The 26,821-nt window shown below is 38.5% G+C and overlaps 1 protein-coding gene across 3 annotated transcripts in view; it reads left to right on the forward strand.

Moving 5' to 3' along the window:
- Nucleotides 1-26,821, forward strand: part of atrnl1a (attractin-like 1a) — a 320,080-nt gene that overhangs the window by 119,455 nt on the left and 173,804 nt on the right. For all 3 annotated transcript variants that reach the window (XM_042432657.1, XM_042432659.1, XM_042432658.1), the window contains 2 exons: nucleotides 9,526-9,619; nucleotides 23,839-23,891. In XM_042432657.1, the coding sequence (XP_042288591.1) occupies nucleotides 9,526-9,619; nucleotides 23,839-23,891 (147 nt within the window). The remainder of the gene's footprint in view (nucleotides 1-9,525; nucleotides 9,620-23,838; nucleotides 23,892-26,821) is intronic.

Below are 26,821 nucleotides of genomic sequence, written 5' to 3' on the forward strand. Positions count from 1 at the left end.
TTCCTTAAAGCTGCTCTCTTGATAATTAATCTGTCTGCTTGTATCGTTGACCCTTGTGTTGTTACGTTCTGCCTGATTGTGTGAAGGTGTCATTTAACCCTTCTAATGTGTTAGAAAAGGGTTTACACCTTTAGTGTTAGCGGGTCAAATTTGACCCATGTTTGAATTCATTAACAAGCACTGAAAACAAAATTAATTATCATCCAGAAACATGTTTTATCTGCTAAGTGACTTGTTATTCAACCATAACCATAATATATATATACTTACTTTGATATTTTATGTACCTTAGACCACATTTAACTTACAATGTACAAATCGTTTTTAGTTTAAAATATGCAAAATTTCCCTATTTTATTGCATATGATGAACAGAACAGCAAAATACATTATAAGACCATGAGAGGCAAATGATAAACAAAATAATTGTGCTTGGGATCATATTTGCTGCATGCCACTCTACAATTGAATTCAAGACAATACGCTTTCTTGGCATGAAACATGATTTTTATATTATTACATAATATTATTATACTATATTTTTTATAGGATTTTATTACTGTTATTTTTGTTTTGTTGTATTTTTTGTTATTCATGATGGTTTGGCATCATTTAATATGTATTTCTCTGCATAAACAACCCATTACAACCGGGTCAAATTTGACCCGTAACACAACAGATGTAACTTTTTTTTTAATAGGCATTTAAAAAAAAGAAAAAAAAAAAGATCAAAATGTGTTTCATCATATTCCGTAGGCCATGGTGGACGATGTAATGAAGCCTTGTTTTGATCAGAAAAAATTAAAAGTCTGTTTCACACATTTTAACTTGAAAACGGGTCAAATTTGACGCTAACACAATGGAGAGGTTAAATAGTAGTGCAGTTGCAGTGCTAGCAAGTATAAATTTCTGATCCCTCCACACGGTGAGAAGTACTGGCTGTTCTGTTCATTCTTTAAAGTACGAGATAATTTACAGCGAGTGGGTCATTATTGTGAAAAGAACCCCAACAGGGTGATGCAGGTCTTGAAACACCCTGAAGGGGTTGTTTTCACAATAAAGACCCCCTCACTGTATATTAGCCCGCTCATTACACAGCTATTTACAAAAGAAATCAATGATCTGACACAAAATATTGGTTCAAAAATGATTTTATTGATTTAAAAATGATTGTACGCTAAAAAAATAGTCTGTTAGATTCTACGATTGGAACTGCGTGCATAGCAACGTAAATATCTATGAAAGCTTTGTAGCCTTCTTAAAATTATGACGTTTCTGTCATTCATCTCATCATGTTTCCTTCTTCCCGGGTCTTTGCAATTGACACACCTGGAAACACTATTGTTACTAATGTTACAACTGGTAATAATATCACTTAAGTTAGCATGTAGAGAGGCGTTCACCAGATCTGCTGCCATTGCCTGGATTGGAGGACAGGATCTTGCTAAATTTTTCCCTTTCTGTACTGGTTGGAGCCCAGTAGCTCTTCAGGCTGCCGTCACATTTGTGCCCAATCACAGACATTATCTCTAACGTTGTTTTGCTACAAGGTGTCGTGAATGAGCTGTAGTTGGTAATTTTACCAAACTTCTTTCTGCGGATTGATATGATTGGACGTAGTCCTCCTGAGTCTATGAACAGAACTGTTTCCTTAGCAATGGTCTGTTATTCATAGCAGCGGTCTGCTATTCAGAAATAACAGAATGGCTTAATTGACCAATCAGAATCGAGTATTCGACAAAGCTGTGTAATAATGGCTAATAGCTGTGATAGGAGAGCGATTCTGGAGAAAGAATAATCAGCATTTGAAAGAAAATGAAAGAAACATGCCAGTCACAATTCAGATGGTTGAGGGAATAAAGCAGCAAGTTTCTAATTAATTTTATTCATGGTGTGAACCTGTCACCTTCTGTCAGAGCACAGGTGGAAGTCCATGGAGAAATACTCTGAATAGCATGTCGTTTGACTATTTGAAATGGAAAAAACAAAGTATCTTGTTCCGTTCAGTTTCCTCAAAAATGCCCTCAGAAAGTACTAAAGTCTTTAATATTTTTTCTTGCCTACACATAGAGAGCAACATTAATTATAACTATTGTTTGTATATGGCTGCATACTTTTGAGAGACAATAAATCTATAAACTTAAAATTAAATTGCTGCAACAGTGGATTGAGCAGGAAGCTGTTTCAGCCAGCACCATCAGACCTGCAGCAAACGCTGTCACTACTGCTAACTACAGTAGGAAGTTTATCAATTTATAAAGGTGTTGATTTTAGCAAAAACTTTAATTTAGCTTAAATTAATTATTTGGTCATTGGCTAATCCATCCATCAAATTTCTGCCAATTATCCTGATCTAAGTCATGTTAATTATCAATTATATCACCAGGAATTATTGTTATCTGCAGCTGGGAAGTTCTTGTTCTTCTTGTTCTTCTTGTTCTTGTTCTTCTTCTTCTTCTTCTTCTTCTTCTTCTAATGGTCATTTTCCATGAGAAAGGTATTGAATTTAATTGTTTGTGGTATTACAAAAGTCTTAAATTTAATTTGGTGAACACTCCAGGAACCCTTAAGAAATGTCCAGGTGCTTACATTTTCTAAAAGAATATTTGAAGTTTTGTGTTTACAAGTTTACATTCTTTAGCTGCCTCCTTTTTAATTGCACTTGTTTGTGATTTATTGGCAGCAGAGAAGGATTCAGAATTGATGTGGCGTCACTGGGTTTTGATGCCCAACTCAAAAAAACGCAAGAAAACCCCAAACAAACAAAAAAAAACGCTGGTATGATATTTAGCGCCCTCCTTAAGTTATCTGGAGTATTATAACTGCACAGCCCTCAGGAATACGACATAACCGACTGGAGAAACAGATAAGATGCTCAGTGAGGATTGTTCTCTAATGTTTTCTCACTGACTTGTTTCCTCATCTCTACCTCTCTCTGCCTGACTCACTCACACACACACACACACACGGCCTAGTTCCCACCTACACACACATTCAAACACACCCTGACAACAGGCGTCTTTTGTATTGTGTGTGTACATGCAGAGGCAGTGGGGTGAGAAATTGTACTCTCTTCAGGGGGCTTGCACAAGTCATGGGAAATATGATTTATATCAAATCAGCCCTTCTCGCTAAGAGATCGGGTTTCTTTTTATTGCGGCTTATTTCTGTGTTGTCAGCAAGTGTGGTGCGTGATGTGCTTTCTCCTCCGTCCATTTCATTCATTCATTCACTCTCTCTCTCCTCTTCTTTATGATTCCCCTGCTCCTTCCACCCTTCACCCTTCCGGAGGCTTTCTCTCTTATACAATTGAGTTCATCTCCTCTGAATATGATTGTGTCTGCAGACTGGTTGGGTTTTTTTTAACAATAAGGATGTTTAGTGAGAGAAGCTGAATGAATGAATGGATTTACTGTATAGTGAAAGCCAGTAGCAGGTATGACTCTATAGAAAGCTATAGCTTATACTTGGAGATACAGTAGATTAAGTTTCCCTCACAGCGCTGGTCAACAGTCAGCAGCTTATCTATGAGCCGAGATCCTATTTCACACTTTTTCCAACATCTGACAACAGACTGTCTCACTAATTACTAGAGGTGTGCCCGAATACAAATACATTATTCGGCAAAGCACAAATAGTGGGTTTTATACGAATATTTGTTTTATACAAATATTTAAAAAATGATTTGTTGGGGGTGTTCCCCAGAGATAAAGCTGAACTACTGACACATGTAAAGTGCTCCCAAGGGACTCTCCATAACCTGTTGTTCCCCTTCTCCTTTCAATGAAGTTAGGTTGTAAAAAATAGGCAATAAATGAAAAGTGCAAAGCAATAATGGCCTTTGAAGTTCCTCCCTACATGTTACATGGTGTGCTGTCTCTGTGTTATGGGTGTATAAATAGGTTGAGGTTTGTCTGCAATGAGGCGATGAGTGAAGTTTTAGCTCAGTAATCAGCACAGTCGTCTATGATCTGGGAGACTCCAGTTCAAGACCCGATGTGGGGACCTCCTTCATAAGGTAGTTTATTCATGAACACTTATTGTAACACTTAAATTTTCTAAAATTAAAAGTCTCATAAAAACAAAGACAGAATTTTTAAGCTTATTTTTAAGCTTTTATTTGAATACAAATACAAATAATTTTGCTGCCTCAACAAATACAGATACAAATACAAATACCGGGCCCTCTGCACATCCCTACTAATTACAAACGCAAAAAACTATTTTTGCTGTATATGTGTCGGTACAAAGTTAGTAAAATATGAGACAGAACATTAAACATAAATTTTAAGTCAACTGTCAATAAATACAGACATGTATATTTATAGATTCTATAGGCGATATATATATTAATGACCCATGGACCCCGTGGACACAGAACGGCACTAGAATGGCCGCGACAGAGCCGTAACACAACGCAACCGGCTGCTGTCGACAGCGTGGGTTACCCTGAGTCAGACTAGAGCTCAAAATCATCTGTGTATCCAGTTCAAAGTCAGGTCTCATACTACATATCACAGTCCAAGAATGCTTTCAGACAAAACCAACTCAGCAGCTAGTTTGTCAGAGTTTTACAAGAGTGTTTACTTTGTTTCTCAATCCAATTTTAGTTATAAGCTGTTTTTTGAGCTCGGTATGTAAGTGGAGATGAAATAGTAGAGGAGCTTTATATCTCAACTTCCCAACACACAACGGGGAGTCTGTCTGTGCTGGGACTGTTTACTGTTCAGGGGATTACAGTGGTTTCATGTTTGTTTGAAGTGAGGAGAAAACTTAATGCTGTTTTCTGTCACATAATTTACACTGTTTTACTGTGAGATCTGAAATAATTTTACCTTTATGTCAATGAGCGACATCCCCGGAGGAATGTCTGCCAGTTCTGGCGTCTTAATTAAACCTGTAATTTAGCCTTTGAGGCTGATTTAGAAAGTAAAAAAAAGATGAGAGCAGTCTTACTTTCCTTCTTGTGTGTTGCGTCTTGCGTGTGAAGCTCTCAGATGATTGCGGTATTCAGTACAAGCATCAAAACCAAAACAGTAACAAGTTGCTGGCAGCTTTTTAAGTAATTAACCCGAATTCTCCGTCTCTGGCTTGGTCCCTTTCTGTCTTGCCTTTCTCTCATTGTCTGTCTTTCTTTTTAAGTGCCATTGGCGTAAATCTGTGTGACTGCATGGATGTGCTTTTCTCCGAGCTGTGTCCTTTGTATGCCTTTGTTGACTGCCTACTAAATCAATATTGTATGAACAGCGGGGGTGACCCGAGCCTGCGCTAACACGCCTGTGATTTGTTTATTATCTCAAGTCTAAAAGCCACTTTTTGTTAGAGCTCCGTTATCTCTCCCGAACCGTACAGTTCAGTGTGCATCTTTTGAAAAGGTTTTCTTTCATTGTGACGGGTCAATGTAATTTCAAGTAATAGATTGAAATTGTATTTTGTTATTTTCGCCGCCTCCGCTGTCAGCGTCTTTGTTTTTCCAAGTTGAAGAACGTTGATTCGACTTTTAGCCCGCTGACATTTTAAATGCCCCCACCGCTCAACCTTATTTCCTGCTTCTCAGTGTGTGTATGTGTGTGTTCAAAAATCTAAATATTTAAAGCAGTATTTATGTCTGCTACCTTGTTTTTGTTCTGTGTAAGCGATCAAATCAGACTCCCAGACAGGAGGAGGAGGAGAAGGGATAGTAGAGGTTGTTTTTCCTCTCATTATCTGCCGGTGCCTTGGTTTTTACCTTGACCTGAGTGCACCACTGTTTTATTACAGGGCCTGTCTCTGTGCCAGTTGGAAAGAATAAGAACAAAGCACAAAGTCAATTCAGCTGGAGAAGGGACACAGGAAACATTGGCCTTGTGTGGATGTGCTTACACACACATGTACACACTCATAACACAAGGGTATAGAGAACGTTATTGTTTGTCTCCGCCATTAGTCGGTCCATGCAGAAGTGATTTAGTGTCGAAATTACAGGCTGGGCTCCACGTGAATCATCCGGTAAAATCATGCTCTGCTTTTACATAACAAAACGATTAAAAAGATTAGACACGCTAAAAAAAAAAAAAAAAGGCTCCTATCTCTATGGCTGTAATCACAAGCTGACCACAACACTACCTCTAGTAAATGGCTTCCCAAAGCCAAATTTCACCAACCAGGATGTAACCTTACGCAGCCCACAGAGGGGGATTTTTCTATCTCGGCCAAAGATGATGTTGATAAAAAGCTCATTAAAAGATATTGGTGATCTGTGATTTACATACTTACATTAGGCCTTTTTGGTTCTTCTGTCAGGACATGATTGCTGTGTATTGTTTGGTATCTTACCTGGCAACCATCTCGCTATAGAGAACAAAATTAAAAGTCTTAAAATCCTATTTGCAGCCCTTAGTGGCTACAATGTTCTTTACACCTCACAATATGATAAAAAGGTACTAATTAGCAGCGTGGCTGAAAATATCCACTTCCTCCTGGTGCCAAAAGGAAGGCCATGGTGTCATATATCTTACCTCGATAGCATAAACGTGCTCAGAACACTTCATGGTGATCCACTTGTTAGATTTGGATGTTTCTTGTATGCTGTACAAGTTGAGACATTGGCCAGATGGTGGCGCTCAGGCCAAAGTTTCTTGAGAAGAAGAAGGAATGGGTTCATTAGAAACTCAGAATGTATCCCACTGGGATCATGAATGTTCAAAGTAAAATTAAATTTAAAATCCAGACGCTAGTTTTTGAGATACCGTGTCATCAATCAAAGAGTTAGTGATCTTCTGGGAACCAAAGCAGATTTTTAGGTAATGCAAGCAGTTGTTGTTGAGATATTTTGTTCTGGACCAAACAATTGGACAAACAAATGGAATTACCGACTAACATCACCATCTGTCAATTTTTTGGATGAGCAAGTTCTCCTTGATTTAACCTTTTAGGATCACACACAAAGATCCCACGAACGGAGCGTTTGAATTTCCTGGAAAACTGTGCTACTTCAGTGGTGACCTCATACTGCACTAGTGGGACAATTTTTTCAAAAATCTTACCTTTCACAACTTTTCTGCCTGTCCTGTCAAATCAAACCTTTTTTAAATGAAATGTATCATATTAGTGACACCAGGGTGCAATTTGTGAAAAAATCAGAGGGGGGTCTTTTATTAAAACCAAACGCTGAACAAGACTTTTTTTAGGCAATCACAATGTTACAATGAACTTAAGAGAACTGAAAACACACTGTGAAATAGCAGCAGCTACATTACGTAATCAAGGTTGTCGCCATGGTAGTGACTTGTCAATCACAACGTAGCCACGTCCTAAAGCATACGCTGTTTTATCGTCTTTTTTACTCTAAATGGGACCATAATTTACAAAATGAACATCATGCTGTATTGAAGAAAACTTGAAACTAGCAATTGAGCTCATAAACTCATTAAGAAACAGTTTACTGAGGTAATAACTCAAGTAAGAAGTAGGGTCATTTTCTCATAGACTTCCATACAATCGGACTTCTTCTTGCAGCCAGTGGAGTCTCCCCCTGCTGGCCATTAGATAGAATGCAGGTTTTTGGCACTTCCGCATTGGCTTCATTTTTCAGCCCAGGAGGTTGCCACTTGGCCGAAATAGACTATGGAGCCTATTAGACTATTTCTTGCAGCTGTTTAATCCATTAAAATTTAAAAGGTAAAACAAAAGGTTAAACGCTAATTTAACATGCCAGAATTAAATCCCCCAACACTCCTTTCAGTACAGCGGAAAGCGTCACTCAGCCAGATGTGACAATACACTTAATGTCATTCTTGCAAGTCGCTGTTTAATTCAGCTATGTGTGCAGCAAACTTCAATATTGAATAGAAAATAATCACAACAACGTGCTGTCATCATCTAACTATAAAGGAAGGAGTCTCTGTCTCTGTGTGTGTCTCTCTGTTCTTCACTTTCTCAGCAACCCTTCATCCGATCAACTTCACACTCGGCAGGCTTATTGCTCAGGACCCAAGGAATCGCAGTGTTAAGTGTGAAGTTGTTGTTGGATGAGCAGTTCTTGAGAAATAAAAATACCTCTTAAACAACGTTGCTTCTGCTTCTTCACTACCATAGAGAATCAACGAGCGGAAATATGGACAGCACCACTCTGCCATTGCAACCCACATTGTGGTCGGAGGGGGGATTACATCCGTAGTGATAAGAACTACCATAGAGAATCAATTGAAAAAGTTCCCACTCCTCAAACAGGATGTGAACGCAACTTGGCATGTACGTTCAAGACATAGTGCAGGATGTCTCAGGCACGTTTTGAATGGACACTGCAGTTCATCCCATCGACTTCAGCTCAAAATTATAGCGTCTCCTGAGAACCTGCACGTGAGGCGCATGTTGAACTGGCACAGCACTAGTAAAAATAAACAGGCTACAGCAGCCTATGTGTCAACTTGTCAGACTAAGAAAACAGTCTGCCTTGATGACAGACTTCTGTCTTCTTCTTATGTTTTCCTGTGGAGAGGTCATCTGCTGTGTGTCACTCCTCTTTTATCTCTGCAAATCTCCGATGTAGGGAAGGAAACCCCTGGTCCATTTACTGTGTCATCACGTACCCTAGACGCCCTGTCATCTCTATTGGCACACGAGAACTGACTGATTTTATTGTTGTTTACACTAATGACTGTTCTCACACGCTTTACTTGGATATTTTTGAAATAGCCTATTTTAATTTTAGATATTTTATATGATCTATGGGTGAAGCAGGATAAATCACTATGAGGTGGATACATTTTTGTCCCCACCGGGGATAAAAATAACTCGGCAGAGGCAGGGATATATGGACCAGAGGTGGGGAAATCCTGACCATCTTGCCCCCACAACCCCCACCCCCCATATCCCCCATCCCCCTCCTCCACCCCCTAACGCAGCAAATCGCAGCCTGAGTGATACCATTTAAGGTTACCTAAGGTGCATAACATTCAGTCTTGCACAGGAAAGGCAGAACGAAAGGAAACATTTCAATCAAGAACTCAAAGTAAGAATGACTCATAAGCTGCCTCATGTTCCTTGGAAAATGAGAGATTTGTCCTTTTCTCTCTCTGTTACTCTGCCTTTCTTCATCACCCCATTACAGTCCTTCCTCTCTCTCTCTCTCTCTCTCTCTCCATCTCTGCTTTCTCAACCTTTTTCTGTACCTTCCTTCTTTTTCCAACATCTCCCACACACACTCATCTTCTCTCCTCCCACTCCTGTTGTCTGCCTACGTTCCCTCAGCTGGAACATTAGTAACCACAATTTTAAAGGATTACTGTGTTTATATACAGAATGCAGGTTTTAGTGCTGGATGCTGAGCATCTCTGTTTCACTAGTCGTGGATTAGTGTCTTGCTTAAAGGCACCTCAGCAGTAGTTGTCTTTAAGAAACTGTTTGGTTACTGAAAACTATCACCATGTCTCCACACCATCAAGGGATTCTACTTTGAGAGATCAGAGTTTAAAATCTTAACATCTCTCTCTCTCTCTCTCTCTCTCCCCACCTCCCCCCTTCATCCTTCGTCTTTTCTCTGCAGCATGTAAATGTAACAACCATGCCAACGTGTGCCATGTCAACACAGGGAAGTGCTTCTGTACTACCAAGGGCATCAAGGGAGACCAGTGTCAACTGTAAGTATCAGCAAGTCCTCCAAGTTAAACAACAAAATATGTCTGACATTCTGATCTGACGCCCCTGTTAGCAGTTATTAGCACGACAGCATCATTTGTCTGAACCAAGACTGTTAAAGATCACTGTTGAGCAGTCGATGTGTTTTATGAAGTGACAACACTATGGTAAAAAAATAGCTTGGTTAGGTTTAAGGAAAGAATATGGTTTGAGTTAAAATAAGTACCTTAAGGTTATGTTACATTCATCGCTGTGGTTGTAATAATAACCACATGGTTAAGATTAAGGCACGATTGTGGTTGAAGTTTAAAAAAAAAAGTGTTGAGTCGTGGTTTAAATGGGAAAATAAACAGCGATCTTCCCCATGAAAATCAGATGTTTTGTTGTTCTCATCATAATTACCACGACTGCTAGAGGGCTTTGTCACTTGAACATGAACATATGTCATAACGACTGATTCTGTTGTTTTCTTGGAAGAAGAGTCTTGTATGTATACAGAATGGATTTAATAACTCTTCTCTTGTTCATAGAACCAAATATTTGCTCTACGAACAAGGATGCTGAAGTAGGTGATAAAATATGAAGTATTGTGTAAAAAGCATGAAAGGCAAATGCAAGATAACGTGTAAAATTTTGCAGAAAAATACAGAAATACAGCAGACTCACTTACTTAGACCATAAGTAGCACTTGTGGGGGTGTGGACTATTACAGGTTTCCATTTAGTTGCCACTCATCTATGAACGGACATTCACAAACTCTTGTGTCTGCCTCTTTAATGTAGAAGAGGTAATTCAAAGGCTCCAAATGCTTTTGACACTTTTGCTGGCAATGGTCATTATAGCAGCACAAATATTTCAGCCTCAAGTGCTCTCTATTTTAAGGTTGAACACACACCGTACCCCCATCTTGCTGGCCCTCAATTATTAGGTGAACCAATGAAATTATATAGACGGTATCTAAAGATAAAAGCAAGAAACACACACATTACAGAGAGCTGTAGCTGCACAATGATCTCCAGATATAGAAAACCACCCAGAAGATGTCTCTGCATGCTCTGGAGCTCTTTTTGGGATTAAGGGTTGAATTTAGGTGTTTGACGTCATGTTAAATTATTCAACAGTTTAAGAAAAGCTTCAGGACAGGTTCAAGTGAAACAGGATTTGACTCTAAAATCAATTTTTGGTCGTCAGGAAGATAGAAATGTAGACAAATATTTGTGTGTATACAGGTTGTGTGTGTTTTCCTCTTACTGTGCCATATGAAGTGTCAAATGATTCAGCCGACTAACGCACAGTACCTTCATCATATGTCTTATTGCATCACATGTTGGGGGCAGACTGGAGAAACAGCCTCTTGAGTCTTTATACAAACAAACTCTAAAAATTCTGGACCAAAAGCTGATGCACTTCCATCGCTGTAGGGTACTGGAGAAATACAATTTACTGAGCTTTGAGAATTTTAGATTATTTTCAAATTTGTGCCTAGTTTATAACATTTTAAATGGTTTGGCCTCCTCCTCCACTACGTGACTTTGTGTTTTTTATACTCGCTCAGTAAGTTCTATTAGATCCTCCAGAATATCCTCTATACAAGATTGTACCAGACCATTTCATCGCACTGCAATTGAGCAATCAGCTCTGTAGAATGAAAATAAAAAACTAAAACTAAATTAAAAGTCTGCTAAAAGCTACTCAGCTCTGTAACCTCTGACTCTACATTTTATTTCATTTATTTCATTTTCTCATGAACGCAAATAATCTTGCTCTTATTTTGACCAGCTTACATTATTAATTTCTAGTTGACATTGTGGGTGTATGTGATGTGCTATTGTGTGTAGCTTTGTATTTTGTATTATGTGTCCTGTGTGTTTTTTGCTTTGCACTGTTTGTTGTTGTGCTGTTATAATGTTTTAATTGTAAGGGACTGCAGGTGAAAATTAGCTATAAGCTAACTCTGGTACAGTACATCAAATGGTAACATGTGCATGGTCCTAATAAATAAATAAGACAATAAGACAATACCATGTACCTGCTATGGCTTAAGTGTGTGTATACATGTAAATGTGTACTTTGGCGAGCTGTAGCAAACGCCATATCAACACACTGCACCAGCTGAAAAAGATATCAGGCGTGCGTATAGGTACTCATTGTAAGTGGAGCACATATACATTTGTTGCGCTACAGCAAACTAACTTGACGTACCAGATGGTTTTTACACAGAACCATCTGAGAAGTCGTCCTTGGAAACTATTTGTTAAAGGGCAGGCACAAAAAATACCTGGCAGGTGATTGGATGAACCATCTGTCTATCACCGTCTTACCTTGTGAGGCAGCTGGATTCACAAGATCATGTGAGAATTCTCATCGCACGCCAATTGGTCCAAACTGGTGGTTCGTGGGATCTCGTGAATCCAGCTGCCTCACATAGTAAGCAAACACCTACCAACACATACCAGCACTCCTGTGATGTGTGTTTACTGTAGCTAATGTTATTTCAGCTGTTTGAAACAGCTCCTCAGCTGGACGGATGTCCCGGGGACGAACAATACCGTCACTCCGACTTTATCTGTCCATTTACTGCTACCGCTAAAATGCATCTACACTCAGAGCAGGGGAGTGTTGCTATTACAGTTCATCATGTGTGTGTTTGGCGGGAGCATGTGTTATTAGAGTCCTGCTGTCTGACACTCAGCTCTCAGCCTGCATTAACTGAGCAGCTGCTTCTGTTCAACATGCTAGTTTAGTGTCAGTATGAGCCTGCACAGCTGTCAAACAACTTTATCCTCCAGCGTTCATCAACAGGACTGTCACAGTGAGCAGATCAAGGCACGCTATGACTATTTTATTCCATGGAAGGTAGGGAGGTGTGTTTGTTTCACAGTTTATAAGGCCCTTACGGGTGGTCACCAAACACACCTGTAACTAAATCATGAAAAATTAAGAGACTCCACCTGGTGGCGCAAACGCATATTGCAGCAAATCTGCAGAACAGTTTCTGACTGTTACACTGCACTCGTCTTCGTCTTCTGCATTATCAGTTAATATATTTTTAATCAGTTGAATTATTAACGGTAAATAACCGATAATCATACTTAATATCATCTGTTTTTTCTATACTAGTAGGCCCAGTTTGCAACATAGCCAAACTTTTGTGAATTTTCTTAATAACCTGAACATGGGTGTGGGTTGATGTGCTTTTTTAAGGCCAGCCACCATTAATATAGGCCCACATACAATATATTACTTATTTTTTTATCATGAAATTAGGCAAACTCATGAAATAAGTCAGAACAAATATAGCAATTTCAGGTTGTGTATAATAATAATTAATAAGAAAGATAAAAACATATGTACTGACCAGTTACATAGATGGTTGATTATTCGAAAGAGTAAAAACTAAGACAAGCTTCGCAAAAAAGAAAAAATCTGTTTAATTTCATAGATGGAAAAAATTGCATTGAAATGACAAAAAACTAAAGTTGTTTAAAAGTATCTTCTTCCCTTAAAACAATATTGGTATTTAAACTTGATGGCTGGTTGTAGTTATGTGCGGAGTGCTGCTGAAATCTCATGATTTTACATGTTGTGTTATTTGTTTAGCATTTGTAACATGTTTCACAAGTTGCAGACAGAGAATATGACTTGGCTGCAGCTTGAAAAAACTTTAATACATGCACAATGAGCTCTGTTGATGTAAATTCTAGGTTGGGTGTGTTGGTGTGTAGGCGTAAAAACTGTACAGTGTAGTGTGTTGATGTGGTCTATGTATGCGTATGAGGTTACATATACAGGTAAGTGTGGCATATGATGCACTAGATCAGGTGTAGCGTGCATTACGTGCACACGCTCTGTTCGTATTAACTCCACATCTATATGAAACAACCACTGCCGGCGCGACACCTATATATATCACACATGTGTAATGCCTGCGTCTCCGTTGTGAGTCTATGTAAATTGTTGGTCAGATCTTCGGTAGGCGCTAGTGAGGCGTTTGACGTTAGTTGGCTGAATTGTTTGACACCATATAGAGCCAGACTTGACTGCTGCAGCACTATATCCTAAATGGCTTGGCGGGCCAACGCACCATGGAGACAGACTGAAAATTGCTGCATCAATAAATCTAGCAGGCGAGGCTAGAAAACAGAGGCAGAGAGTACACTCTGTGTGTGTGTGTGTGGTTTTCCTTGTACAGCAAAAAGAACATTCAGTATGAGTCAAGACAAGTGAAGCAATCAGATAAATTTGTTCTCTTTGTTTATACTATGTTTCATATATTATTGATTATCAGTACCACAGAATGTGTGTGAACTGTAGATGTTTCATAAACTTAGTTTTTGCCTCAATGGAGACAAAATTCACTTTATTTCTGCTAATTTTTTTGTTGTTTTGATGTTTTTTTCCTTCACTTACAGAACAGTTGAACACTGGGAAAAATACTGAACCAATTTCACTTTAATCATTGTTATTATTGGTGGTAAAAAATAGTTGTAAAATGTGGTGGAAGTATTTTATTTTCTCCATTTCTCTGATATTAGATATCAGATATTAGATGTCTCTCAAATGCACTTTCAGATGTTGTGTCTACTGTTCCCACATACAGTACATGCACCAAAACATACAGCTACAGTCAGACAGAGCTTAAAATGAACAACTTCCAACTGGCCAAAGGTGAGACAGTAATCTGTGTGAGTGGTAGCAGATGAATCTAATGGAACATCACATAGAAGTTATTTTTATAACCATTTCAGGATCTGGAAGTTCATTTCATGTCTACATTCACATAAAAAGTTTGCATTTTATTATCAACTGAGCAAGCTTTTGGTAAAAATCAACCTCTTTTTGTCCTTTTTGGGCTTTTGTGTTGTGAAAATGCAACATCTTCATAAAAGTTGCAGGATTATTTTCATCCCTAAATGAATTTATAATGCTTTGACATGTGGATTGAAAGTTTCCTGCTTAACGTTGCTTCTCTACCTTTTTTTATACCTTATAAAGATTTATTGATATTGTTTTTTTAAAGCCTTGCGCACACACACACACACACACACACACACACACACACACACACATCTTGAATCATAGCTGCCACCCATTATGTACATTTTTTTAACCCTTAATTTAATCTTTGACCTTCACCACTTACTGCCTGTTGCAGACCTCAGCTCAGCTCCTGACATGAACGTGACTCAAACACTAAAAGTCTCCGTCCGCATGTTTACCATCAACTTCAATCAGTGTGTTTCTGTAGTTGGATACATTTCATACAGTATGTGCGTCTACACAAGGCCATGAATACTTTTGTGAACATGCAAACACAACTGAACATTTTTCCATCTCAGAGTCTCAGTTCATGAATCCTAATTACATTTTATTGTAGTATGATAATGCTTTTATTTTAGCATTATAGTGTTATATGATAGTGTTTGCCAGACTTACATGAGGGGAGGGCTGGGTATTGAACTTTTTGAGGACCATTATCTCCACAAGAATGTATTCAGAGTATTCAATATTTAGATCATCTTTTGATCCGATAAACTTAAATACAGCAAACCACAGATTCACTAATGTCAGCTGACCCTGCAGCTGGTGTAGCTAATAGATGTTATTTCTTAACAGAATTATGCTAATATTATTCTGATATATCTTATATTACCCAGAGCCAGAAAAATGGTAATAAAAAGCATGCAGGAGGCTGACACAGCTACACATTGATGTGAGTACATTTACAGAAACAACTCTTCATATTTATTCAATTAACATGAAAAAGCATTACGTTAACCGCTCTTAGCAACCGCTACCACCGGGAAGGATAGCTAATCACCGCTGATTGACTAAGGCAAAACAACAACGCCCTCCCTAACAGAGAGCAGCTAACACAATGTCAGACTGAATAATGAAGGAAAATGAAACGTCAATTCAGTCTAATTGGGGGAAAAAAACAAAAAAAAGGAGCGATACCCAGTTGCAGTTGAGGGTGAGTGAATGTGTTGCCTCAGTACGTCTGTTCGTTCGGCTTTTTGAGCGTAATGTTTCTTTTTTCAGCACACCACCAGTATTTCATTATTCTGGTCGGGACTCCACAGAGGCCCGAAAGCAGAAATAGTAGGTTTGTGTGTGTTCACTTGTGCATCCCTAAGCCAGTGCGCTGCAGTCATTGCACCTCTGATTTACTCCCTCCCTCTCCCTCTCTCTCTCTCTCTAAATGTCACTCTGTCACAGCACTGTTTGTTTTGCTTGAGTCACTCCAAAATGGTGTGCCAAGTATAGGGCCATTTGTTCGTCGTTTTGATTATGAACGAGCAATTTCCCCCCCAGGGGCGGATGGTGAGCGCCCTCAGGTTACAGCAGGTGTGTGGAAGCATACTTGGTGTGTGTGTGTGTGTGTGTGTGTGTGTGTGTGTGTGTGTATTTTCTGTGCAAAGTCACAACCGCTAAGAGTCAGATATAATGGGGCCATTAGGTAAAGCAGGTTTTTTTTTTTTTTGTCTTTGAGTGTGTGTATCCTCGTGAGTCTGTGCTTCTGAATATATCCTTCCCTTTTTACATCCCAGACTCATTTGTTTTTTCTTTCATCTTTTGTACATTTAATGTTGAGCAGAAAATAAATCGCTGTTCTTTTTCTCTCTTTCTGACTGTCCTTGTTGTTTCTCTTCACTATTTGATTGTTAGTTAGACTGCACGAGCTGTAGTTTGATGGTTTTTTTCATTAAGGATTGGGAAAGATTGTGGTTTTGGTTAAATACTTACAAAGTAAACATCCTGCTCTGTGGTTAAAGTCACTTCTGGCCTTTTTTAATATTTAACCAAAACCACAATATTTAAATAAGTGTTTTAAGTGTTTAAACATGACCATAAAAACATGAATTCTGCTTTAGTTGCTGCTAGAAAACAAATTAAAAACACTGTTGTTCATTAAAATGTTTCCTCATATGTTGATATAAAAAATGTAATTGCATTTCCTATAAAATGTGAGAACACAAGGTCTTATCAGTATTTAGGGCTGTATATCATTTGACATTTTTGGATACAATTACTGAGAAGATACCAGAGTTTCCAGAGACGTTTTTTAAATGTCTTACTTTGAGAAATAAAAAAACATTTTTTTCCTACAAAACCTTTTCTTTTCAATTAGCAAAAGTTCTTAAATTGTGTCCAAACACAGTACAGCTGTACTAGAAATTTTGTCTAAAATTGGCAAAAAATGTGACCTTTGACTATTGATGGCAGCCTCCAGTACCTGGCAGTTTTTAGGACTAGTATTGTGATTCGATACCCAACCGTATTGTTTCCTGACTATTCCACCATGCTCCGACTTCTGTCTTCTCTAGATGTTCCTTCTCTTCTCTTCCACAGCAGCTCAAATTATTTTCACAGCTTGTAAACACCATAAGACACTGATACAATTTTTTTGTGGCCGCATATGTTATAGGGAATTTAATTTGTGAATGCTGCTCATTAAATTTGGATATTTTGTGTGCACGTGTTGGAATTTGGCAAGATTTTGCTAAACTAATTTGGACCAAAGTGTTGATTGAGGTGATATTCAGACCTGATGGTAACCATAAAGTCAGTCGCCAAAGCCATTAAAGATCATATGTTGGGAACGATGGATATGCATACCAAAGATAGTGACAATCTTGTCAGTAGTTTTCAAGATATCTTACTCTCAACCGAAGTGTAGACGGGCTGTCACCATCCTCAGGCTGTGCCTCTAGCAGAGTAAAAATGACTCTTACAGCAGATCGTATCATAGCTAAAGCCAGCGCGGGGCATGTTTAAAGGACCTCTGTGAACGTGTGAACGGTAACAGCTGTTACACAGACATGAAGAGCGTGAAGGTTACAGGTCAGGATTGTTTAAATATGCTCTATACCTGAGCAGCAGTTAAAAACAAACCGCTCGTGAGATGTTCTTCTGCTGTTTCAGTGTGCTAACAGTATTCATTTAAGTCATCTGTGAGTATTCTATTTAATTTATTCATCTATTAATTTATTTTATCCTCTCTTAAACACAGAGATCTCCACTTTATTCCTCTGTGTTTTCTTTCTTGTTGCTTTGTCTGATTGTTTGATTGTTTTGATTTGGCTTTAATTGGCCTCTTCTCCAAATGCAGAGAACTCCACTAATTGACTGCTACTTTGCATCTTTTACTGTACTTGACTTTGGAGAGAGTGTTTGTGCTAATGAATGTTTGTCATTTTGAACGCTGCAAAAACAGATACGGTTTGTAGTTATCAGTCTTACAAAATGTACTTTGGTTTCATTATAACATCTGTAGACGACATTTGAAACGCCTGCACACTGCTAAAATAAATGACAGTAACACACACAAGCAGGAACGACATCACTGTGACCTTCAGTCTCCTGTTTGTTTATCTTCACAGGGGTTTACAGGAACAGCAAGCAGAGCAGAATATGTGTCACTCGTATATGTGTGCGTCTTTGCTTGAGTAGCTGAGTCAGTGTGTGTTTTAAGTGATGAGGCAGTCAGTCCTGTGTGGCCCTTATTTTGTCCCCATTAGGCTACTGTAAGCAGCTTATGTGTCTGTCCCCTTTTTGTCGGAGCTCTGTGTCCAGGATTTAAATGTCCCCAAGAGAGTGAATATGGTGCATACTCACCCACCTACTTAGCCTCCTGCAAGTTTGCTTATCCCTCTTTGTTATAGTTCTACATGTTGGATTTAACACATAACGCATGTAAAAAAAAAAAAAGAAGCAGAAGCAGCCAGAAGCAACCTCAGGGTCACACTAGAAAGCTGCAAAGAGAAAGTTCTTTGCATGCCGTTGCAATTAGGCAGTACCAGCAGCATGTATGTATTATAAGAGCTGGGTAGGGCTCTGCTGCCAATTTTTCCCAGTGGTCACTCGCAGTATTGCAACGAAAAATCCCCCTGGGGCCTAAAAAGCATTTCCGCCACAGACCACCATTGTAAAAGAGACGTCTGTAAAACTGTTGACAGGACACCTCGATCTGCAAACGAGGTCAATTATGACTCTTTCTATTATGTATTTTTGATCCATGGAGGTTTTATATTTGTAAAATTTTCCTTGAGCCGAGAAAAGCCATTTAAAAATCAGTGACATCATCATAATGTAAAATCTACTGTCTGAGCGGGAATTCGCAGGCGAGCCCAGTGGGGGAATCATCACTGTGTGTATTCAGTGGGGCGCACAACACAGAGGCAAACCCAGAAGCTAGAAATGTTTTTTTGGTGTATGCGCCAGTCGAGCAACTGTCATTGGATTGAGTGGGCGCCATTTTTGGTCCGGCATCTAACTCTTATAATACATCCATGACCAGCAGCTAGCTAGCATGCTAGCTACATGACCAGCTTGCTTTTGCTTCGGTCATTTGTGTGTATGTGTGTGTGTGTGTGTGTTATGATTTGTCAGTGTGTTCTGTGTGTATTGTTTTATAGATGGAATAAAAGCTACATTACTAACTTACAAGAGTATTCAAGCTAGCTAACTAACAGCAAAGTGTGCTTTTTAGCATACTAGCTATTTGCAGCTCACATCTCGCTTGTGGATTCTCAGTAAGGCTAGCCTGGACGTGAAACTCTGCTGGGTGAATTATCAGTATAAAAGATGAGCAACTCCGTCAAAAATCATGTTTTTTTTATTCTTTTTTTTTATTATTAAACAATTAATGGCACACATAATTTGAAGAGAAAGGTCAATACGACACTTATAGTTTCTTTTCAGTAAGAAATATCCAGTTTCAAAGAGTAATTCTTTTGCTTATGCTGCTCACAGAGAGCAGAAGATACCTGGAAATAAATTCATCAGTTTGTTATTGAATTTAGGATGAATTTAGCAACAGCGATGTGGTGTTTTGTTCCCAGTCAAACTTATGACAAAGTGATTTGTGTTTGCTACTGATTCGCTCTAACTGGTCTCTTAGCAACATCTGCTGAGGCTCATGGGAAAAAAGATGTCCAATAACATGACCATAACAAACCTAAAGCATCATCACATCATCTATATTTAGGAAAAATTGAGGACATCATTAAAAGAAAACTTTGAAAGTGGCTCTTCCTTAGGAACAGTATGAAACAGCATAAATTAAAGGATAGCTCCCTTCAATTTAGTTCCCTGCAGCGCGTGGCTGTGAAGACTACTTGAGTGCAAAGTTGATGCAGTGCCACTTGAGGCAATCACGATGATTAAGCCCACAATAGTAAATATATTAGCATCAGGTCTGTGTGGTGAGGAAACAGAGTCGGCCAGGTTCAGCGTGTCCACCCTGCTGAAATATTCTCAAACACTGAATCCTTATCAGCTTCTTCATCAGCAGCTGAACCTGATGTCTAACCTCCTCTGAGGGAAGGGAGAGCTACTTTATGAATAATATTTGGAAAAATGATTACAGCTCAGTGATTATAATATCTGATAGAAATATTTTTTTAGATCATATTTGGCTCCAGAGAGAGCCCTGGGCAATTTATGACATCACATTTATCACAATAAATCTTTTTTGTGCTGAAAAGCCCTGAATACGCTCCTTTGTGGCCGTCGGTTGGGAGCAACTCCAAAGCTTTTAAAGTCACAGAGTCCTCTTGAGATAACTCTCTACAAGTCTCTTCTCTGGATCCCAAACTGTCAGTTTAATAAGTTTAATCATCGTCTTTCTTTCCTTCCTTCCTTCTAAAACAGTTGAGGAATAGGGACTGTTTTTTTTTGCAATTGATGACTCAAGCAGAATTGTGCATTTTCAGCAGCAGATTAATGCACATTTGATGCTTCAGTGAGTATTTACGTCAGCAAGACGGTGTTGACTCAGACTAAACTACTGTGTGTGTGTGTGTGTGTGTTCATAGTAATGAAGGAACATGTCTCTAAGTGCAACAGTGTGGCTCATTCATGTGTTATTAATAGTTTTTGGACAACTATGGAGCTCTATGGCACAGAGGAATATATCAGGATGATACTTGTTAGTACCTGTAGAATGAATTCATAGTTGATTTAGATCTTCTCATAGTGTTTATTAAAAATACAAAAAAAAATAAAGAAAGAATATTGCCAGCCTCATCGTTTAGCCGTCATCTCTAAACCTATAAAGAGTGTTTGTTTTCTCATGATGTCCATACTGTGTTTCTTATTTTTGACCTCATGTAGTTTGTTCACTTCACATTGACTCCATTTCTAAATGGATTGCTTACATAATTGGGTTCAACTGTGGATATTTTTATACTTGACTGTAATACAGATGCCAAAAATACCCAAAATAGGTTACTGATTTCAGCTTTTAAGTATGTGTCTTCTAACTGACATTGTTTTTATACCTAGTAAGTGTTCCTGTATTAAAGCCATGATATAATAATCACTGACAAAATGAAATAATATATAAGCTGTCATGTTCAGTAGATATCTCAGTTTATTGTAACTATCTCTGTATAAGTCAAGTGGTCTCTCAAAACCAGTCATGCACTATGATCAGCCCAAAAGTATCTTGCAGTCTCTTTATATGTTTTACCGTTGTTCTAAATTCCTGATTCAGGATGGAAGCTCTGTGAGGCAGCCACGGTTTAAGACCTCGTCCTTGGTCAGGGTTTTATAGAAGAATGAAATATTCAGTATTCAGCTCTGCTCTGTGACCTGCTGCAGCACTACAAGCAAATTCACAAACACTCCGGCTGTAAACCCTACCTGCCCTCTTGTCCCTGTTCATTTATTCCTCTTTTTTTTTTTTCCTCCATCATTCTTTTCCTGGATGAGTTTTGTTGAATGCTTTCTCTGTTTTTGCCTCCATCTACCTTGCTCTGTCTCTCTCTACCCTCCCTCCCTCCCCTCCTGTGTTATATTGTGAAACAGTGTGAGGACTGTGAAGTGCACAGGATGTTTTTTTTATCCATATTTAGTCAAGCATGTCAAAGAGCTGCATATGGCTTTGATAACCAGCAAGTTTGCTTTTTTTTTTTTATTTATGGCCACGATACCAAATTTTGTCAAGCTGTTGCAATGTCAATAAACACTCTTTTTGTTTTCCCTCTTAAGCTCCTCCACACATACACAAGAAAAATGAGATTTATAGCACTCCTAGGACATGTTAAAAGCAGTGACATTGCTATAACAATTATATTCGGTCGTCTTTTCTTTTTCCCCTCGGCCTGCAGTGGGAGTTCTCTGGCTTTTGTTCGCTAGTGTCAGGCAATAATTTTCCTATCTGTGGTCTCAAACTAGTCCAGGTGCACGTCATCCATCTTGACACTTAAATGGCCTCAAAAGCACATATTGTTTCTTGGTGATAACTGAAAGAAAAAGAAAGAGAAAGAAAACCCATAACCCTGATGTTTGTCTTTAATTACTTTTGCTGAGTGTTAATATTTACATTATCATTAAGAGCCCTTACATTCCTGGACCCCAGGACACTGTGAAAACCATGCAAATCCCATTACTGTATGTATTTTGAAAAATTCCTTACATTTCTACTGGAAAAATCAATTGTTTTTTTTTATCTAGTTGTGTTTGTGTCAGAACTTGCTGGTCATTAGAGACTTTCCCTTAAACTAAAGGTCATAACTTTCAACCACAGCCAATTACTGTCCATCAACAAATGTGTGCCTTTTAAAAGACTGCGAACCTCTATCTGGTCACAATGAATGAGAGTCAGTTAAATGGCTAAAATGTCAAAAAAGTAATGCAAATAAAAAGCTGACTGATTGTTGTTTGACAGTAATGTCAGTCAGTGTCAGATATATTTTTTCATACTGTTTGGGTTTTCAAAAATGTGTCCAGTTTGACAGTGAACTGTCAGTGTTGTGCCCATGGTTAACTACTATGTGATTTATATATGAATCATGTCCTGTGCTCTCCTTGGAGCAAAATCAAAATCCAAAGAAGAGAAATGTATAATTAGTTTTTTTTTTTGGTTTTATGATTATGCCCCCTATCTTCTCTGTGTATGTAAACATAGCACAAAAAGTAAGGAAATTTGTGTTTGGTAGATTATTTCTTTGTTGTAACAATGCTTCTTGGCAATAAATCTTATACCGTTGGAAAGCCTGTTTATTTCCCTTTTTAAATGGTGCCACATTTGTAAGGAACATCCATTTGTGGGATGAGCAGCAGAGCTGAGTATGTGGGTTGCGCCCAGGAAAAATATGCCAAATCTTCTCTGCCAATGCCAAACAGCTTATTCTGCCATTGACTCTTGTTTGGTGTGTGAAAAAATGCAGCCTGCCTGTTCATTTCAATGAGGGTAGTCCAGCAGTGCAGCGGCGGTGGTGTGAACCCAAAGGGCTCTAGTATAAAACACAGAGTCGTCTGCCAAAAAAAGTTGAACCAGCCTCAACGTAGGGCTGATTTCTGTCTAAACAGCCAGAAAGCAACCTGCTAAATTCACACTGTTAACAAAAGCCCACATATCCTGCTATTGCCTCTTCTTTATCTAACTTACAAACATAGACACATGAATGAGCGACCAGACAATAATCCATAGAAAGAGCAGTGCCAACGTCAGTTTCAGGCTAGTCAGCTTCTTCAATAATCAGCTACTACAACATGACAATGTTGTTTAGCAGTTTAAGTGCATATTGGCGTGAAAGCTTTGCATGGCATTACTTCATGTAACCTTGAGAACAATTCATGCAGACTTGGAAGTATTAAATAACTCATGCAAGTGCTTTTCATATTATAATTGAAAATAATGGACATAAATAGAAACTAATGGCTACCCTAAATGGTTCAAACAAGAAAACAAACAAAAAAAATATCTGAAACACACACAGTAGTATGGTTTCCAAAACAGTTAATGGTTGTTTTTGTGATTTTTACTAAATGGGATGCAAAGCCTGTATTATACACAGATAAAAAAAAACATTTACAGATGTATGAAAACACATCTTAATAGGCATGTATACACTTTTAATAAGGCTTTTAATAAGCATGTATACACTTTTACGCCAGACTGTGTTGTTCTCTCTCACACTACAGTTCAAGGTGTTCTCTCTAATTATGTGTGTTTGTGGGCCCCTGGGTAAAACAGAGCAGCTATGGCTAGACAAGACTGTCGAGGGAAATCACCTCGCAAAGAGCTGGGTGAAGACAACACCTGCAGCAAGGGCCCACCTGACACACACTGAACCACACTACACTAATACAAAAATTTGTCTTCGTAAAAACTAAGCCTGCGTTGACTGCTAATGCCTTGTATTCTTTCTCTCTCTTCTTCTTCTTTCTCTCCCTCTCCATCTGTCTCTCCTCTCCCGTGTCGTTCCAGATGTGACTCAGAGAACCGTTACCTTGGAAACCCTCTCCGAGGAACATGTTATTGTAAGTATCCTGCTGCCGCTACACCTGAGTCTCCCTCGCCTCCGTGGCATTCACATCGACTGTCACGCACACACATACACACACACACAGCTGAAGTCTGTCCCTTCATACAGTACTGATCTCTGTCCCTTGATTAGCATGTCTGTACCCAGGAACGCGAGTGCAAGGCTAAACAGATACTGCAACCCAAATTTATCTTTGGAGTGTCAAACATCCAAGAGGTTGCTGTAAGAAAAAAATAGTTTTCTCTTTTTCAGATAACAGTGGCAAGTGTTCATGGTGGGAAAAGGCTATCAAAACATTCACAGAAACTTTTCAAACACTCTGCATAATGTACCTCTCTACTATTGATATATATATATACCCACTGTGTTCCAAACACTCATATCATATAGAAGCTGTAATGGTTGAAACATAAACAGTTGTGCATTAAAGCCCCTCGAAACTTAGCAGCTTCAAGGAGGGCAATAGTATGTCATACTAACAGTGTATTTAGCTGTATTTTGGCAAAACTAACATTGTTAGAAAATGGAAATGAGCAATTTTGAGAGGGGTCTGCCTGCAGGTCTCCTCTCTGGGGACGCTTCTGGCGTAGGCTCCACTCACAGGGCAGCTGCTGTCAGGACACGAGATATGCAAATGGTTGTTTTCAAGAGCCATAAATAGTGGTGACTGTAACCTGTTTGGTTTAAAGTAACTAAATGAGGCGATTCATGTTAAGTTGTTTTAATTGTAGCTATATCAACGAAATGTTAAAAATATAGTGTAATGTATTATGTGGCCTCTGTGTTCATCCAGAGTTACTGTACTGCACCCAAAGTTAGCAGAATTAGCTTTAGCATCATGACTCAGCGTTAACTCTGACTCTGTCTTCTCAAGCACACTCGGTATCTTACAAGCAATATTTACAGAAAATGTGAGGATTTATAGGAAACCTGGTAATGGTATTTATACAATATTACTATGGACAATACACTGAAAATACATTCCTCTGAGTAACATACAGCTATAGATGATATTTGCGTCCAAAGTCCACCGTTTTCTTTCTTTTCTGTAAAAACTGCATCATATTGGTGAGTAAAATGTTCAGTTTAAACAACACCTGGTTATTATTTGAAGCTTCCTCTACACAACAGTGACAGGCAAATTATGATCTAAAACATCAAATAGAGTCTGGATGTTTTGCTCTGTACTAGTTGTGCTGTTTATCAGTTTGTGTAAATGTAAATCACTGTAATTATCAAATTTTATTTAGTCAGTCTAACTATTACACCAACAGTGGCTAGTTTCAGTATTATGTCCATTAAGTCCATTTCACATACACAAAGCAAACTTTTCCATATATGCTTTATTAATATAAAGCTTGTTTTGGCAGATTTCTTATATATCCATAGATCTATCTATCTATAGGCTTGAGTCTTTGAAGGTTGTAAATATGAACAAAAGCAGTGTTATTAAATAGGCTATCGATTGTCAGCTTTTCATATGAAATTCACCTGATCACAATTGAAAAGTCTGTCTATAACAGTCCGTCTGCCTGCAAAGAGAAAGTATGACTCAGACATTGCAAATAAAAGTGCAAGTGTTTGTGTGTCTGTGAGGGTGGAAGAGAGGATTCAAGCAAGCAGTGTTTGTTGAATCAATGAGCTATAGGCTATATTGGTTTATGAATCAATCAATAAATATGTGCTCTGTTGAAATAAATCAGTGCATTCAATATTTAAATAATAGTGCTATGTTGATAGCCTATAATTATTATTGGTAGAGTCACTTCACATGGTATGTTGACAGATGTGTATAGATACATTTGAAGAATTCATACTATAAAGTTACTGTGTTAGCAGAATTATTTAATATATATTATTGACAAAATCACATTAAACAGCAACATGTATTTTCCTGACAGCAGAGAGTTTCTGTGGTCTTTTTTTTCCTGACAGTGGAGGTATCGTGTTGTGCGTTTTGCTTTATTTTGGTAGCATTTCCTGTGCTGACAGCGGAGCTCCCTGAGAGCCGAGCCTGCACCGGAAGCCTCCCCACAGAGGAGCCCTGCAGGCAAACTGTCTTGGCAATTTTAGCATTTTAGTTTCCCTTGAGATCCAAGAGAGTCAACTGAAATCCGTCATCTGGACAGTTCATACAGCTTGACAGATCAGTCAGAGGGCAACGTGCTGCCTGTGACTCAGCCTCACTCCGCTGTCAAGAGACAGAATAAAAGTAGGATGATACTTTACAATAGTTTCATATCTGTGGAGAACAATAAGCATTCCCTGAACCTTCCAGTAAAGGCTAGCATCAGTCAACAGACTGACTTTGATGTGAAACCTCACTGGTTATGATTCGGTTAAGTTTAGGCAATTAAACCACTTTAAGTTTGGGAACAATTGCCTTTATGATGATGATTTCTTAGCGAAACTGTCATCTACTGTTGGAAGGAGACAGGATACAAACTGTAGTCTCCGGTATTTAAGTCACATTCTTTGGAAACCCAAGAATCCACCTCGACCTCCTTCCTAAGAGTTCTTGCGGCACTAATAACAATGTCACGGACTTCTGCCTTTGCTTCTGAGAGAGGACAATCATTGAGACTGAAAGTTCATCCTTGACCTTGGAAACAGTTTCCATTACCACAAAATTGTTAGCATAGGATGTTTTAAGCATACAAATGAGCCATTAAGATAAAGCATAGTGGGGTTTTTTTTATTTATAAGACAAGTTGGAAGATGAATCCCACATTAAAATATCTAGAAATAATGATGAAAAAAGGATGTTGTGCTGTTGTTGTTTCCAAAGATTTTCCTACTTTTGAATGAAGATAGATGCATAAAGAAAGTGTTTCTGTCCAGGACTTTGTCTTCCTGTTTCCAGATGCTAGCAGGGACCACATTGACTTAGCTCATTTGCAACAAATTGCTGGTTTTCCCTTTAAA

The sequence above is a fragment of the Thunnus maccoyii genome, chromosome 14 (genome assembly GCF_910596095.1).
Source record: "Thunnus maccoyii chromosome 14, fThuMac1.1, whole genome shotgun sequence".
Classification (NCBI taxonomy): Eukaryota; Metazoa; Chordata; class Actinopteri; order Scombriformes; family Scombridae; genus Thunnus; species Thunnus maccoyii.